Raw genomic sequence first — 15,970 nt, 5'->3', positions numbered from 1 at the left:
TTAGAAAGTCGACGATTGTTCGAGCCCTCGTCCTTACACGCCATCACAGGGACAGACCGCGCCATACTTCACCATGGCAGTCTGCGCAACAATCAAGGCGCCTTATCAACCGAGTCGTTGACATGGGGTGATATCAGCTTACACCGCCTCATCGGGGTGGCACCGAGACTGCGACAAGACAATAAAATGCAGCCATTCCATGAGCTCCGGGATCTTTGTATATTGCTCCAGCTCCAGCTTCAAATAAATAAACGCTTTCCTATCCACCTTGCCACCTCGTCCCCCAAGTCCCAGGGATTTTTTCTTATTTCTTTCGTATCGAACGCCAGCGCCCCATCGTTATTTGACAAGTCCCCCACCAAATTATTGCGTCTCAGTCGGTTCTCAGCGACGGGCTCGACGGAGCAACGGGGCTGCCCGTACCCTGTGGCCCCCCGCGGATGTTCATGGCTCCTATCCGCGACACAATGTTGCTCCCCACCGCATCGACGGCCCCGCGCGGCGACGTAAGGGTCGGGCCCTCGGGCGCCGTCTCCTGCACGCGGAAGAGCCTGATGGCCGTCCCGTTCCACACGCCCACCGTGCCCTTGGCCACCTGGATCTCGCTGCTAAACACAAAGCTCCACACGAGCGACTCGTACCAGCCGAGCGCCAACGGCGACCACTCGAACGAATGCACCCGGATCGGCGCGGGCTCCACGCCCACCAGTTGGATATCCTGGATTTTCCGGAGCGTCTCGGCCGAGGGCGGCTCGTTTGTCACCGCCTGCCGTGGCAGCAGCGAGGTTACCTGTTGCATCACCGTGAGGATGGTGTGAAGCGGTAGCTCCGGCAGCCAGCTCTCGATCCACTGTGGTGTCGGTTCGAACACGCCGCTCTGTGACTGACTGCTGCCTGCATACGCTCCGAGACTGATGGTGCTGTTTTGCCTTGAGAAGGTGCCGGCTCCGGCCGGCATCTTACCCCGGGCTTTCTCGGACATGCCTGGCACCTGCGTCGGGACAGCGTCGTCGGCATTCGACCCTTGCGACGACGCCCTTGACATTGTCTCGCTGGTGCTTGACTGGGCCGGAGTCGGCTGATGATCGTCGTCGCTGTCATCCTCGTCATCGCCAATGGCAAACGTGTCGTCGTGTTCCGGCTCGTGACCCGAGGGAGCATGATGTTGCGGGTACGGCGTGGCGGGACTCCTGAGGCTATCTGCCGAACTTCTCATCGTGTCTGGATCCGCATTCTCGCCGTTCGCCGCAGCTTCTTTCCGTCTGCGGTTTCGACGCTCAATCTCCTCTTGGCCGGACTCGAGAGTGAAGGACCGAAGCGCTTCGATTCTCTTCTTGTTTCGGACGATGACATATACGAGCTCGGGGTTTTCTGCATTGATGTTAAGACCAAGATGAAAAAAGGGACCATCATCTCAATATGGCGAGCTGCTCACGTTTGTGTTTGTGCTCAATGAGCGAGTTGATGGATTCGAGGAGCGACTTCAGTAGATTGTGATTGGTCTCATTCGCAAGCAGGAACGAAGGTGACGACATGGACGAGAAGAGCTGCATCAACTTGGCCGCCGTGACTTGGCTCAGGCCTTCGAGATAGGGGGCAATGTTATTGATCACGGCTAGGAGTGCTGGGTATATTGCCGCAAGCTTCCCCTGGCTGGTCGAGATGAGATTGTAGATGGACTGCGCGCAATTAGTAGCCACACTAGACGAGCCAGAGGGATTACTTAATAGTAGGTTGTCCATACGTGAATAAGAAAGTCGGCGTAGGAGCCTGTAAAGTTGGACAGCCGGATCGTGGGTGGGAGGGTATCCTGAGAAATAAAAGGCTTGTTCAGGTTCAGGCCAAAGTTCCTCTCAACGCTCAGAGTCTGCAGTAGAAAGGCGCACATCCGGACCACCCCTTGCTTCGAGGCGTCGGTCTTGTATTCGAGTGCGTAGAAGAGGGCCAGAATGAGAAAGTCGAGCCCACGTTCTGTATCCACGATGAAAGACCGAAATCTCTTGTTGCACTGTGTCATTTCCCAGAACAACATCATCATCTCCGGGGCAAACTTGGTCGAGGACTGCGTGGTGGGGAGGTACGAGGTCTTCTCTTGGAGGGGTTGGTGGAGTATCCGGGTCATGCCGTCGACGATGAACTGAAAGTCTTGCGGCCGATGGAGCCTCCCGAGGAAGTGGCGATAGTAGTTCTTGGGCGTGCCGATGCCGTTCTGGTCCGGGATGGGATATAATATGAGGACAAGAAGTAGCTGGAAGGCATACGTCACTAAGACCTGCTTCTCATCCTTGAAGACCAACGTGTTGTAGGGGACCCTCCAGGAGGCGGGACTGTATCGGACGGTCTGTGACGGTCAGTTTTCTCGTGGAATACACAGGAAGGCAGACAAACAAACACAAGAAAACAGAACAAAAAATACTTGGATGGGAACATGGATCCCTTACCGTGTTGAGGAGCGAACACAGCACCGAGAGCACAACCTGTTTGTCCGGACACGAGCAGAGGTGGGTCAGTGCCCTCACCCCCCGCTGGGGGAGCTGGTTGGAGGACATGTACATGCTCTGGCTGGCCAAGGTCAGGAGCAAACGCAGAATCTCGCAGCGGTTGCTCTCGTGCTCTTTCGTGGTGGGGAGGGCGGTGTTGCAGCCCACGCCGCTCTTCCAAATGGCGTACGAGACCTTGGGCTTTCCGTGTGGTTGTTGGGGGACGGTGAGATCCGAGAAGAAGAGCAGGTCGACCAAGGTGTCGATCAATTCCTCCGCCAGGGGCCTGGCGTCTTCGTATTCTTCCTCCTCCTTCATCTTGCCCTGGCGCTGGCCTTCTTCCACGCCGTCGAAGAGGACCTCGGACGCAATGGAGGCCTTGCGGGTGCGCTTCTTGCGGGCGCCCCAGAAGAACTTCTCCTCCCATGCCTGCAGCTGGTCGGCCTCGTATAGGAAGGGGAGGATGCGGGTCAACATGCGGACGCAATTGAGTGCGTCTCTTGCGGGGGCGAATTCGGGATCGGGGAAGGAAGGGTGGTGCCGTAGGATGAAGAGGCGTGAGGTCACGGCCAATATGAGGGTTTCCAGGTTCTCGAGGGCATTATCGCGGGTTCTTCGAATGTCGGCGGGGGAGAAGAGGCTGAAGATGTCCTCTGTGGATTCGGGAAGCTCCCAGAACTACAAGAGCCCCGATTCACTATTAGCACAGCCCATCACCACCGAGTGGCAGAAGCAGAGGAGAGAATCAACAGTGTCAACAAAGTCAAGACGGCTTGACAGTCAGGACTAACCGAAGTCCAATAGGGATCATCTGCTGGAATGTGTCGTTCTTCCGAGAGCCTGAAGACGCCCTTCTTGAAGACGAGCTTGGAGTCACTGGCACCCATGTTGTCGTATCTGGATCATGACATTCCCGGAAGATCCGGCGACTTCCCGTTGCGTCTGTTCAGGTCCGTAGTATGAGGTGAGGTGTTGTTGTTGGCGATGATGACGGAGGGGAAGCTTGGGAGGACGGAGAGCTGGGGAATCTAGGGTGGGTGCCACGGAAAATCGATCTGGGGAAGGGATCTTTCTGCACCGCCACAGTACTGAGTACATCCATAGGTATCCATAGGTATCCACTTCCAATGGGATCGGAGCCAATCAACGTTCGGGTAAAGGAGCAAGCAACGCTTATCGTGGAGCTAGTATGTAGGTCCGATAAGTCAACGCCCGACATAGGTACATGCCTACAAGTACCTAGGTACGTATCCGTATTCGTACTTCGTACATGATGCTCTCTCTCCCTGGACAGACACAATAGAAGGGGAAAAAGTGTTGAGTGTCCTCGAACTCGGTGATTATTAGATTTTGTTCATTCCCAGAGTAAAGAGACGTTGTATCTCTAAAAGGTTGTCATGCTGGAACTCATACGCCGCTTTGTGCAAAGGCCAATGCCGTTTCATTCCCAAACCGGCCTCACCTCAACGGTTAACCCGCGAGCCGCATCTATTACGCAGCGAGACCAAGTGGTTCAGGACATATTCGTATATCCCCAAACTCAGCGAAACAGACTCAAAAATATACAATTCCACGGATATTTCGTCTTTGCAATCCCAAGCTCGTCGCCAACTCTGTACCTCATCGCAGCAAGCTCACTGCAGCCACGTACCACCCGAGGACCGCCTCCCCCTTTCGTAGAGCCACTTGTTGTTGAGACCGACGCTGGTACGCTTTCCCGCCAAGGGACTGGTCGCTGTATCCGGGAAGAGGCTCGATGCCGTACTCGCGGCGAAGGGCGTGGGGGAGCCGATGGACGACCGACGGTTGCCGACGCTGCTGGCGAACTTGGACGGGCTGCTGGCAGGCGAGAACGGCGATCCACCGTTGGTATTGGCGGCCTTGATCGGGCTTCCTCTCCCCGACAGCGGGGAGCTGGTGTAGCTCCGGTTGCTGGCTACCGACCCGGCCAGGGACGGGGTCCTCGAATAGCGAGGCGGCGTGCTGTAGGCGGCATTGGGAGTGGAAGGCTTCGAGCCGGGGGGAAGTCCCAGCAACTTTCGCTGGGCCGGGGTGAGAGGGATGTCCTCGAGGGTGTCGCTAGGCCGCAGCAGGGGCAGCACGGCCAAGCCAATGTTGATGAGTGGTATCAACTGTAGCACGAAGCGCGCCCAACCAAGGTAAGTGCGCGTTGTGCCCGTGATGCTGTCCCGGTCCATTAGCAATTTAAGCCTACTCGCGTCTGGGGGCACCTCTGAAGACGGGCGGGTATAGTTACGTACAGCTCGGGACTGATGAAGTACCGCAGACCGACCTGCACGGCCCATACGCCCACGATGGCTAGGACACTCCAGAATATTCTGCGGACGTTCTTATCGGAAAAAGTCGTTGCTTCGCGTCGTCTGGCGATCTCGTTGAGTCGAGGATGGCGCCACGTTCCGGGGCTCTCGGTCACTGGGGGTGTATTCTTGGGCGTAGACTTCAAAGGTGTTTGGGTAGCCACCCTGCTGGTCGTAGGGGTGGTTGGCATGGTATATTTATAACAGCCGGTAAAACGTGCCAGTCGGGTTTCTCTTCGTTGAGGATGGAGGGGAAGGGCGGTTTGGTTCACGATGGCTGGCGCCTGATGACCAAGGTTAGGTTAGCAAAACAGATCAAGCTGGGAACGCCAACAAGGCATAATGACTGAAATATCAAACAAAATACTAACTTGACTATGATTGTAATTAGACCTGTTGAATGTTAGTATCTCTCTTTCAGCCCAGTCGGGCTTGCTGGCGGCGACGTTGCTCCAATGCGCCGATGGTGGTAGGTTTTGTTGATGGTTGGAACGGAGACGAGATGCGTCGCGAAAACAATTGGGAGTGGGCCAGGGTGGACAAGAGTGACTCCACAATTAGCAGGGGCCAAGGCTGTACAACGTACCCCGTACTGTGTAATTAGGTACAAGAGTAGGACCCCGTACAGTACGGGGAACAAAGCAAGTAGCGTCGGGTGCGCCACAGAGCATTAGCCACAACGTAACGGTACAGTCGGTACTCCGTGCTTACGCCACGTAGCTGAATTCCTTTACGTACGAAGTATCTGGTTCCACTTTTAGCTCAGCCCTGGGCCGTCCCTCCCCTCCCGGCTTGTCGCGGGCGGTGCTACCAAGTATTTCCCCAAGCCGAGTTGCTTCGACTTCAACTCCCTTCTACTTCTACACCTTTCCATCCCCATCTCCATCCTCATCCGATCGTCGACGGTGGTGCTCAGCTCGCTCCTCTGCTTCGATTCTCTTTCTCGCCATGGGTGCCTTCGGCAACGTGATGCTCGGCATCGACGAGGGCATCTCGGAGTTCTTTGCTCAATGGAACACCTACTCGACAGCCCTCGTCACTCTGCTCGTCCTCGTCATCTCGTACCGCCTCGTAACCCATAAGGAACCCGATGTTCATCCTCTGCTGCTGGCTCGCCAGACCCGGGCCTCCCCGGTCCGACAGGAGGGAGAGTCTCCGGTCTACCGTACTCACGGCGTTCCCCACGGCATGGCCTTGAACAGCGGGTTGAACGTCAAGGATGCCGGTGCCTCCAAGTGGTCCTGGGGCCGCGACGGCGATCTACGTGATATATGGCGCAGGGCCGTCGCTGGGGCTCCTGAAGAAGACGGGAAGCCGTCGTCGGGCAAGGGGCGTCTGCTGACGGCTCATGGACCGCGCAACATTGAGGAGCATTCTCTTGGTCGGTCTCTTTTATTTCCTTTCCTTTCCTTTCCTTTTCCCCTCTCTTTTCACCCCTCTAACTGACAAATCTCCAGACAACGTTACGAGGCAAATCAACCTCCTTGGCAAATACCTCCACGATCAAGGCGGGACCCGTGTTGCCGTCTATCTCCCCAACTCCATCGAGCTTCTCGCGACCCTCTTTGCCTGCTGCTTTTACCCCAATCTCACACCCGTCCTCATCCCCTTTGGTGTCGAGGAAGATGAGCTCGTGTCTATGCTTCGCCGATCCGCTGTCGACACGGTCGTTACCGCCCCGGGCGCCTTCCCCTTCGACACTGTCGTCAAGTCGTACCCGTCCATCCGCCAGCTGATCTGGGTCGCCGACGAGGGCAACCGCCACATGGACTGGAACGAGGTGCCCCAGGGCATGGGCGGCAGCATCAACGTCGCCACATGGCAGGATATCGTCCAAGAGGCGCCCCCCGCCGCCGGTACCGAACTGCCCGCGCCAGCCGAGCAGCAGGAGGCCCCAGATGTCGTCATCTTCTCCCAAGGCAAGCCCGGCTCCGTCGAGGAGATGGTCTGCTTCTCCCAAACCAACCTGGTCTCCGCCGTTGCCGCGCAGCTCGCCGCCATCCCCGCCTCCCAGCGCATCAGCCCCTCGGATCTGTTCCTTCCCGCCGACTCCCTCACCGACGTCTTCACCCTCGTCCTGACCTTGACCGCGCTGTACTCCAACGCCTCGGTCGCGCTTACATCTGTCGCCGGCAGATCGGCCGACCTAGTCCTGGCCACCCAGGGAGTCGCCCCGACCATCGTCGTCGCCTCGCCAGAGACCCTCCTCAAGGCCCGCCAGGAGTCGTCCCGCAATCTGTCCTCGGTCCTGGCCAAGGTGTCGTACTGGGCCCGGACCCGGAGTCTCGTGGAGAACGGCGTCATGCCCACCTCGAGCTTAGACCCCGCATACCGACCTGCCGTGGGCACGTCCGCCAAGGCGCTCCGGCTCGTCTACACCGCCGAGCGCGTGGGCGCCGGTCTCCCCGCCCTGTCGTCGCAAGTGTTGTCCGACCTCCGCGTCTTCTTGGGCGCACGCGTCATTTACGCCCTGACGGCACCCAACGTCGCCGGTGCCGTCACACAGACAGGGTTCTACGACTACAGGCTACAGCCGAAGGACGCTGCTTATTCCCATTTCGGCGCTCCTGTCACCAGTACCGAGATCATTCTCCGCGACACGGGAGACCTGGTGTCCACTGATGAGCAGTCTCAGGGAGAGGTGAGTTTTGTTATACCATGCTTCGAATGCGATGGGTGCTGACCGGCTTTTGTGCTAGATCATCGTCAGGGGTCCCGCTGTGGCTGGAAACGAAGCCGCTCTGGGAGTGAATGGAAAGATTCTTGAGGACAACACGCTGGCATACGTATGAAAAAGGGCTGGTAGGAGAATCACGGAGACAGGCATCTTTATTTCATCGCCCGTTTTGAGTAGCATGATCGAATAGCGAGGCATACTTCCGTCGTCTCCTTTCACACGAGGTTGGCGATTTGCGAAAGACCAAGAAACCCCTAGAACGGTCCTAGCAGTACTACGACTGGCTACCCTAAAAGATGGTGGTATTCCATGACGTGAACATGATCAAGTTGAAATAGAATACTGAGAATTGCTTCAGGTGAACAGACCGCGATGTGACGTGGTACCCTTGTGAAGCGTCCAATTTGCCCATGGGACTCGACCGCGTATCCAGAACCATTCCTGCGAGATTCAATACGGGCCCGGGCTCTATTCCGGTATAATGTTTGTCAAAAGACGAAGGGTAGGTAACTGCTGGTGTGTACACTCTTGTGACGTCCGAGAGCAAACGCGCTGCTACGTGTGTATGCTCCGTGGAGTGCCAGCTTCACGCCGGTGTCGCCTCGACACTGGATGGCGGAGTAGGTGCGAGAACTGACTATCATTGCTGAACTGGATGAAGGGATCTGGAAACAAAGATGATAAAAACGTGCAGCATAAATGCATCAATATTCGTAAGACTGCGTCTATGACTACCTTCTTTCTAGGTTGCTGTGGAGGGTGTGCTGCTTCATAAACGAAAGACTGACGAGGGCCAGGAGAGAAATGCCGAGAATCGTGAGCCAGACGCCCCGGAAAGCCTCGATGAAGGAATCCATGACACCTTCCTTCCAGCCTTCCGGTAGATTCTTCAGCTCGTCTAGGTCGTCGCGGATACGGCTGATCCACTTTGCGGCGTCGGGGTAGTCCTTGAAGCGGGCCCAGAGGTTCGTCCTGAGGAGGTTCTGGTACACGGCCGAACCGACGGTCACGCCGATGGTGCCTCCGCAGCTGCGCGCAAGGTCTGGAAGGAGACGTGAGAAATTAGCCATAATTCACGAGTAGACGAAGAGGGGGGCCAGAATGTACGGGAATGGGGACAAGAGAACCAACTTACACGTGGCAGAAGTGATAACAGCCTGCTGGGAGTGGTCCACGGCAGCAATGCAGGCCAGCAAGGTTACGGTCAGCATGGCGCCGTAGCTACCGCCGGCCATGAAGAAGACGAGACCGACAACCCAAGTGGGCGTATCGGCTGTGAATGTGGTGAGGATGACGGCCGCGGCGACGAGCAGCAAGCCCGAGGCGACACCCAGGAAGAGGTAGCGACCCGTTCGCTTCATGATGTAGCCCGAGCCGACGGAGAAGATGGAGACACCCAAGGGCGACGGCAGGAGGCGCAGGCCGGCGCCGGTGGTGGAGAGGCCGATGACCTGGAGGTAGATGGGCAGGTAGAAGAGACTCATCATGACGACCATGGTGCTGAGGAAGCTGGCGGTACAAGCGGCCAGGACGGTGCGGTGGGCCAGCAGGCGCACGGGGATAATAGGAAAGCGGGCACGGGACTCCCAGGCGAGGAAGGCGACAAAGGCAACGACGGAGAGCGGGATGGCGGTGAGGGGCAAGGGGTGCGACCACGGGACGAAGTTGCCGCCGGTATTGAGGCCGAGGAGGAGCAGGACGAGGAAGGCCACGGTAAGGAAGGCGCCGACAAAGTCGATGCGGGCGAGGTAGGATTTCCGCGAGGCCTTGGGGGGCACGCGGACGAGGAGGGCGACGATGACGGCGGAGACGAGGACGGGGGGCACCTGGACGAGGAAGGCGAGGCGCCAGCCCCAGCGGGAGCGGTCGTTGACGAAGCCGCCAAAGACGCCGCCGAGCATGGCGCCGGAGCCGTAGGCGATGTTGGCGATGCCCTGGACGACGCCGCGGCGGCGGAGGGGGACGAGGTCGGAGGTGAGGAAGGTGGCGATGGACATGAGGCCGCCGCCTCCCACGCCGGCGACGACGCGGCCGGCGATCATGACGGACTGGCTCTGGGCGAGGCCGCAGATGAGGTTGCCGGCGGCGAAGAGGAGGTTGCTGAGGACCAGGCCCGGGGCGCGGCCGAAGATGTCGGTCAGGCGGCCCGAGAGGGGCTGGCAGGCGGCGTTGGCGATGAGGTAGGCGGTGGCGAGCCAGGAGAGGAGGCTGAGGGACTTGAACTCGGAGGAGATGGGGGCGGAGAGGGTGGCGATGATGGTGGAGTCGATGGCGCCGAGGAAGACGCCTAGGTAGGCGGCGCCGAGGATCAGGGCGAGGCGGCCGGGGGGGACCGAGTTGGCGACGATGGTGGTTTCGTCTGCGTCGTCCGAGTCGGAAGGCGGAGACGGTTCTGTTCTTGTCCCGTAGCCATTGGCTTCGCTGGACTGTTCAGGACTTGTGCGGTCGTTGAGGAGGGGTGTCGTCTCGGAGGTCGAAGGAGGCGCATTGGCATCCTGGGCGGGAGTGAGGAGAGGCGTCTGTTCCTCGTCTGGGCCGTCTGGCCTGGTATTTTCAGAGGCCATTGTGAGAATCGTGTATGTGGTCCAACGTGGACACTCCTCGTCTTTGGTGCCTTATTAGGACCTAACGAAAATGAGAATCAAGAAGCACAAGAATCAGTGAAGTCGGTGAGACGGCCCTGACCGTGGGCCATTAGTCATCATCCGTGTTGGACCGGACGCGGGGTGGAGTTAACGGTTGGCCGAGATCGGTGGACTCGTGGGGGTAACATCATTACTAAGCAGTGTGCCGTTTTTATTGGCTGGGAAAATCACCGCATTAGGTAGGTGCTTCACAAGGCCTGTGCACGCTTGTCGAACACGGAAGTCGGTGCCATCATGGTTCCTTGAGCTTACCTCCTATATCGGCGTCAGACGTGTATCACTCTTCTATAAGCCCCTGAACATTTCCCCTTCCCCTTTCACTCTGATTCTGCTCGTCTCTGTCACGGTCAACGTAGTCCGGGCAGCGCATTGGATCACTTGGTCTTGCCAAGATCCCCCCAATTCTACTCCGATCCCAACAACCTCGACTGGCTCTTTGCTGGCTGTTCCCGGCGCAGTCAAAACCATGGGGCAGATAACGGGTGGTTCATCGGTTGATTCCATTCGATTCATATTCGCCCGGGCGACTAAAAGGCTGTATTAGCCGTGTGCATTTCGGTCTGCACTCTACTTCTGCCGAGATGGATGATCAACTGAAGCGGTCAAGAGAGCCCTCCCATGAGAGTGTACGATGAGGCCAGTGCCGCGACGACCTGTTCCACCGAGATAGTGAGGCACGCTCTACCCTTGATGGGAGTATAGTTTGGCAAGGTGCGAGGACGCAGAAACGTTAATGGACGACTTCCTCGACGGCAGGACTCGAGATATCACACGGTCGAACTGTCTCGAGTCGCGGATCCCGAAGAAAGGATTGGTATGGATGGATTCCCCGCTTCGACCTCCGAGACGAGCCGATTCTCAGCGTCCATTGCCTCGGAAACTTGATGACAGGGAACTGCCCCGACGGGCCTGGTTGGTGTACTGACAGAGCTGGTTGGCAAGGCGTTGGGGGGAGCACAAGACCGGCTGGCATATTGGGGCGACTCCCGACCACATGGAATATTCGAAGTGACATTCGCGGCTCGACTCGGAGATTGACGGACGAGTTGGACAACGACAATTCCGAGATGGATTCAGTTCTGGTCTCAGGATATCCGGCTGCTAATACACGCGAATAGCTACCCAACCAACAGATTGAGACACAGGCTGGCCTGTCAATGGTCAACACTGACGAAGGGACTGCTTCAAACGATACCCGTATGGCACCCACTAGGCATAATGCCCTCCTCTCACCCCGAAGAAAGGGGGTGGGTAGATTTAGACCGGTCCGCACCACGAACATGGGCATCAGAAACTGGCGAGAGCATCGAAGTGGAAACAAGGGACCGAAGACGTCAGCCGAGCAAGCTTCCAGCTGAGCCGCAGGATTACAACGCCAAGGAACAGTCCCTTGCTCTTTCAACTCCCGAGTACAGTGAATGGCGAGACGGGCCATGCCGCCAGCGGGATGCGATGAGCACCATGTCTGTCTGTGCTCCCCTGGACAAGGTGCATCACGACAATGTGCGCCATCGTGTCACCCACTCACGCCATCGGCACCTTGTCAGGGGACCACCAGCTAATGATGCCCTCTTCTAAAGTATTACCCTGTGGAGTCTGGAGCCCGGCTGATGTTCTATCAAACCCACATCTCATCTCGTCTTACGAAGTACATATCCTTCCCACCGTCCGTTGTCGTCCGCATCTCGGCACTAGCCTCGTTCAATCGGACGAATTCAGGGGCGTGAGACGAAATCAAGATATGGACCAGGATGGCGCACGGTATCGGAGAATTGGAAGAGACCAAGAATAAGTCCAGTGTCGTTCATCTACCTCATGACCCGTTCGCCATGACTACCCATAATATGGCTGTCAACTCGCCAAAACTCCAAACCCTCAACTCCAAGCCGCTCATGATGCCGCCCTTTCCAATAGACACTCCTCATCATGATGTTACACGCCGCAATCGTGATTCTCCGTATCGTAAATAGCAGTCCTAACCTTTCCCGTGGCTAGTCAGCCGGCCATGAACAACCTCGTGATGGTGGAGATGATAATGCCCACAGCTCGCTTCTCAGCTCAGCTCATGGCCCATTCCTTTTTTCTTTTTTTTTCCTCTTTTCTCCCCCATCACCAGGTTCGTTCCAACTCGGCGGTTTCCGTGGTTCCATTCCAGTTTTCTTTTTTTCTTTTTCTTTTTCTTTTCTTTTCACGGCCGCCCACCGTGTGACCCGATGTATCCCAAGACCAAACCTCCAACGCCACGCCGGCAGTCGAAAAATAAACCACAGCCTTTTGCTGACGTTAACCCTCAGAACATGATCCACTCCACCTCAACACCGGGCCCGCCAATGCATCGAGTCCAATTGAAAGGCCCTCGTCGCATGGCCTCCATCTTAGCCACCCCAGGGCTCCGGGGCTCGCCATCGCTCCACTCGCCCGCCCAGAGCCTCTCCAGCACGTCGAGCGCCGCCAGGTTATTCATGTACCCGGACCGGCTCATAATGTCCCGGCACTTGCTCCGCACAATGTCCTGCTGCAGCTCGTTGACGCACTCGCTGCCCGCCACGAACAGCGGCCACAGGAGGAACTTCTCCGCCACGCTGCCGGGCTCGAGGCTCGTCGCGTAGTACACCACCTGCGACACCAGGTTCTGGAAGATGCTGTGGCTCGACGGCACGTTGGGCGACGCCAGCCGCTCCGTGTACAGGAGGGCCGCGTACCGGAACGCCTCCGAGAGCGAGCCCAGGTCGCGCAGCTGCGCGGGCGTCGCTGATCCCGGCAGCGAGGCCTGCAGGCGCGCCGTGTCGAATTCCCAGCTCTGCAGCGCCAGCCGGGCGTCCTTCCACTCGCGCCAAAAGTTGCTGCGCTGCTCGTCGTACGACGTCGACGAGCAGACCGCCGACGAGAGGAGTTCCTCGTCGTCCAGCGTCGACCCGAACCCGTTTCCGTCGAAGCGGGGATGGCCCGGCATGCTGTACAGCTCGTTCAGCGCTCGCTGTTGGTGGTGCAGGTGTCCGATGCTCCCCTTGTGGGCATGGCCTAACGGGGGGTTCAGGGGGGATTGCGAGCGGGATCGGACGTCGCACGGACGGGCCGAGCTGCTGGTGACTAGATTCTGTACCGGTCGGTGTTGGGAGAGCAGGTGGAGTCTTCCCAGCTTGCTGATCGTCTTGAACAGCTCGCTGTCGCACCCCACTAGGTTTTCGGCTCCCGGCGGGAGCAATGGGGCGTCCGACATGACGCCGTAAAAGTTGGTATTCAACTGCGCCTCCCTGTTATTGATGCTGGCCGAGATGGCATCAAAGTAGGTGAAGATGGCCTCCATCCACGCCGCGTCGCGCGTCGATCCCATGGGCTGCTGCGACCGGCGCCTCATGGCCAGGATCTTCTTGACGCCGGCGAACTGTGTGTGGAATTTGGCAATACCCGACTCCACCATGCGGTAGTGGCAAAGGAGGAGAATGGTGGCCAAGACCGAATCGTGGCTCGATTTGCCCGGATCGTTGAGTTGTTGATTGAGCAGGTGTACCGCGAGGTTCCGGTGCTGGTACTCCTCCGAGATAGACTGGTCTTCGGGCTGGGACTGGGCCGCGTCAGCAAGGCCGTCGGCTACCGACTTCTCCGCCATGAGCTTTTCGGAAAGCTCCCGCGTGGCGTGGCCAAGGCTGAGCCGCCGCTTCATCCGCAGGTTGCAGGCCGAAAGCGCGCAAATGGCGTGCTGGAGGCTCTGGCTGCTCGCTGCGAGTTGCAGAATATGGTCTCGGTATGGGTTGTTGGGACCATCGATGAGGACCATGGATTGGCACATGGTGTGCTTGTAATAGTCCATAAAAAAGGGCATCTTGGAGACGAGCTCCTGGCTCACATGGATGGGCTGCGGCTCAAAAACGGTAGGCCATTGTGCTGGAGTTTGGTCAGAGGGACGCGGCGACAAGTCTTCCGGAGGTGGTGACGGCCATCCTGGACCGTTGGAGTTGCCACTGGTGCCATACGCATCCATTTCAGGGGTGCCTGTGAATTTAACGGAGCATTCATGTTAGCACGTGCGCAACATTACGGTTGAAAAAGAGCGGCGGTGCTGGTCTCACTCAAACTGTCACAGTCCGCCACAAGTTCCTGGTTCAGATGGGTCTCAAAGTTGTCCATGTGCGAGTGCAGGCTAGAACTCTGGTCTGACGCTGCATAGACCAGGCTTGGACATGAAGTGGGTGCTCTCTGATCGAGGAGAATGGCGGAACCGGGGCTCTGGGCAATCGGAGAACCATGGCTGCTGTAATTGTCGTACAGGACGTTGGGGCTGTGAAGAAACGGGACGTCATCGCGCGGATACGAGTGGCTTACGGGCGACAGGTAGTCGACCTCGCTGACCGAGGATGAGAGGGAGTGGGGGATCGCGAGAGGGCCTAGGTGGGCACCGAGCTTGCGATAGCTCGGGCTTTCGGTCGGGACGCTGCTCGAATAGGGCAGGCCGTTCCAGTCAGCAGCGACAGGAATAGACCGCGTGGGCTCCGGATGGCTCATGGCTAGGACGTCGTAACCATGCGGGAAGGTGGTGATCGGGGTCGAGCTCGCGTGCTCCGGCGAGAGGTCGACATCGCCCGGGATGGTTGTGCGACCACTTTCGTCTGTATCGCTCCAGGCACCACCGCTCGTTGCGGTCGAATTCGCTCCCGCCCTTGGACTAGGTGATTTCTTCGAAACGCTGGCCACGGGGGGTGCCTTGGCTATGGGGAGTGACAGCCCCCGCAGCTTGCCTCTGCTCGCAACGCCAACACCCCAAGTAAGCTGCGTCTTATATCCAGAGCACTCGTTGCCAATCTCGAGACATTGCGAGCAGTAGGGCCGCCGCCGGTCACACTTGACACTCCTCCGTGAGCATGTGAAGCAGTCGTCAGTGGCGCCACCGGCCGCAGTGCGTCTCCTCCGTTTGCGAACAGACGGATCCTTCGAAACGGGAGCAGAGGGAGGAGGAGGGGGAGTCGGCAGCTGCATCGTGGCGGCTGTCATGCTGGGCGGTGGGTGGCGGATCGTCGAGGTGGCAGATGGGACATATGCGACAGGACAGCTCCAACAGGACAATAGGACGACAGAAAACGGCCCAACGGCGAGGCGACAACAGGGTATAGTAAGACACGAGGGGCGCGAAAGAGAAATAGAAGGCAGGTCAGTAATGATACCGAGCTGAGTGTCTCATGAATTAGGACGAGGGTCGCAGAAACGGGCAATGGGAGTATGGACAACGGCGCGAGACATGGGAAGCACGTCTTGATAAGAGTAGGCCCATGGGGTATAAGGTTCTGGGGAAGCTGGGCAGCTCGGGAGCACAACCATGATTCCTTACCCGCCAGGGGCAAGGCTTGCATCATGGAGGGGTTCGATGAGGGAGACACCGATGCAATATGGGCATGGGAAGCAAGACAGCAGACAGGAACCCATAGATAGCAGCGAGCAGGGTTGGTACGTCGCCTATCGGCGGGGCCAACGCGGAACGGAGGGACAGGGATTTGAAGGGGGGGAGGGGTGGATGGGTGGATGGGTGGGAATTGGTGAGGGTGAGTTGGAGGAGCGGTAGACAAGTTGCCGTAGCTATGTGACGATATGGATAAGAACGGGGACCAAGGCAAAGAGAACCGGGGAATATGCGGAGTTATTTCCTAAAGAGAGGTAAGCATCCATAGCGTAGGTAGTCGTCAGGAAAGAAACAATGCTTATTCGTCGAGGGAATGCCCCATGAAGTGGGAGTTTTCCGAAGTCCTTTGGTCCTTTGGTCCTTTGGGGCCTTGCCGGCACTTGCAGTTGGCCGGTGATTTTCATTTCTTTCCCCACCCCTCCGGTTCGTTTATCATTGGACCTAGGCAAGGTGGGAAA

At 57.9% G+C, this 15,970-nt stretch overlaps 6 protein-coding genes across 6 annotated transcripts; 2 read left to right on the top strand and 4 right to left on the bottom strand.

The window, feature by feature from the left end:
• Positions 1 to 373: 373 nt before the first annotated feature.
• On the bottom strand, positions 374 to 3,367 carry ACRALDRAFT_2092555 (uncharacterized protein; the record flags this gene model as incomplete). Its single annotated transcript, XM_071022594.1, has 5 exons — positions 374 to 1,371; positions 1,436 to 1,679; positions 1,745 to 2,341; positions 2,442 to 3,158; positions 3,272 to 3,367. 5 exons carry the CDS (start codon positions 3,365 to 3,367, stop codon positions 374 to 376), a joined length of 2,652 nt encoding a protein of 883 aa, XP_070879728.1.
• A 416-nt stretch (positions 3,368 to 3,783) lies between these two features.
• On the bottom strand, positions 3,784 to 5,276 carry ACRALDRAFT_1073554 (uncharacterized protein). Its single transcript, XM_071018117.1, has 3 exons — positions 5,170 to 5,276; positions 4,742 to 5,082; positions 3,784 to 4,664 (listed from the first exon to the last, which is right to left on the bottom strand). The coding sequence occupies exons 2-3, from the start codon at positions 4,987 to 4,989 to the stop codon at positions 4,115 to 4,117; spliced, it is 798 nt and encodes a 265-aa protein (XP_070879727.1). The 5' UTR covers positions 4,990 to 5,082; positions 5,170 to 5,276; the 3' UTR covers positions 3,784 to 4,114.
• Positions 5,277 to 5,767: 491 nt separating this feature from the next.
• Positions 5,768 to 7,590, top strand: ACRALDRAFT_2096339 (uncharacterized protein; the record flags this gene model as incomplete). The annotated part of the gene is made up of 3 exons (XM_071022779.1): positions 5,768 to 6,179; positions 6,256 to 7,439; positions 7,498 to 7,590. 3 exons carry the CDS (start codon positions 5,768 to 5,770, stop codon positions 7,588 to 7,590), a joined length of 1,689 nt encoding a protein of 562 aa, XP_070879726.1.
• Positions 7,591 to 8,206: 616 nt separating this feature from the next.
• ACRALDRAFT_2024634 (uncharacterized protein) lies at positions 8,207 to 10,039 on the bottom strand (the record flags this gene model as incomplete). The annotated part of the gene is made up of 2 exons (XM_071020241.1): positions 8,207 to 8,517; positions 8,611 to 10,039. The coding sequence occupies 2 exons, from the start codon at positions 10,037 to 10,039 to the stop codon at positions 8,207 to 8,209; spliced, it is 1,740 nt and encodes a 579-aa protein (XP_070879725.1).
• Positions 10,040 to 10,109: 70 nt separating this feature from the next.
• Positions 10,110 to 12,383, top strand: ACRALDRAFT_205385 (uncharacterized protein; the record flags this gene model as incomplete). Its single annotated transcript, XM_071021686.1, has 14 exons — positions 10,110 to 10,135; positions 10,174 to 10,182; positions 10,262 to 10,319; positions 10,368 to 10,657; positions 10,720 to 10,789; positions 10,823 to 10,831; positions 10,885 to 11,032; positions 11,063 to 11,202; positions 11,266 to 11,371; positions 11,412 to 11,662; positions 11,701 to 11,843; positions 11,871 to 12,067; positions 12,120 to 12,260; positions 12,346 to 12,383. The coding sequence occupies 14 exons, from the start codon at positions 10,110 to 10,112 to the stop codon at positions 12,381 to 12,383; spliced, it is 1,626 nt and encodes a 541-aa protein (XP_070879724.1).
• A 27-nt stretch (positions 12,384 to 12,410) lies between these two features.
• Positions 12,411 to 15,070, bottom strand: ACRALDRAFT_2064396 (uncharacterized protein; the record flags this gene model as incomplete). Its single annotated transcript, XM_071022036.1, has 2 exons — positions 12,411 to 14,113; positions 14,191 to 15,070. Coding segments are annotated over 2 exons (2,583 nt in total), but the record flags the coding sequence as incomplete, so codon positions are not given.
• Between the last annotated feature and the right edge of the window lie 900 nt (positions 15,071 to 15,970).

Source organism: Sodiomyces alcalophilus (genome assembly GCF_042370955.1).
Source record: "Sodiomyces alcalophilus JCM 7366 unplaced genomic scaffold ACRALscaffold_1, whole genome shotgun sequence".
NCBI classification, from domain to species: Eukaryota; Fungi; Ascomycota; class Sordariomycetes; order Glomerellales; family Plectosphaerellaceae; genus Sodiomyces; species Sodiomyces alcalophilus.
This window is presented reverse-complemented; position numbering and strand designations above follow the sequence as displayed.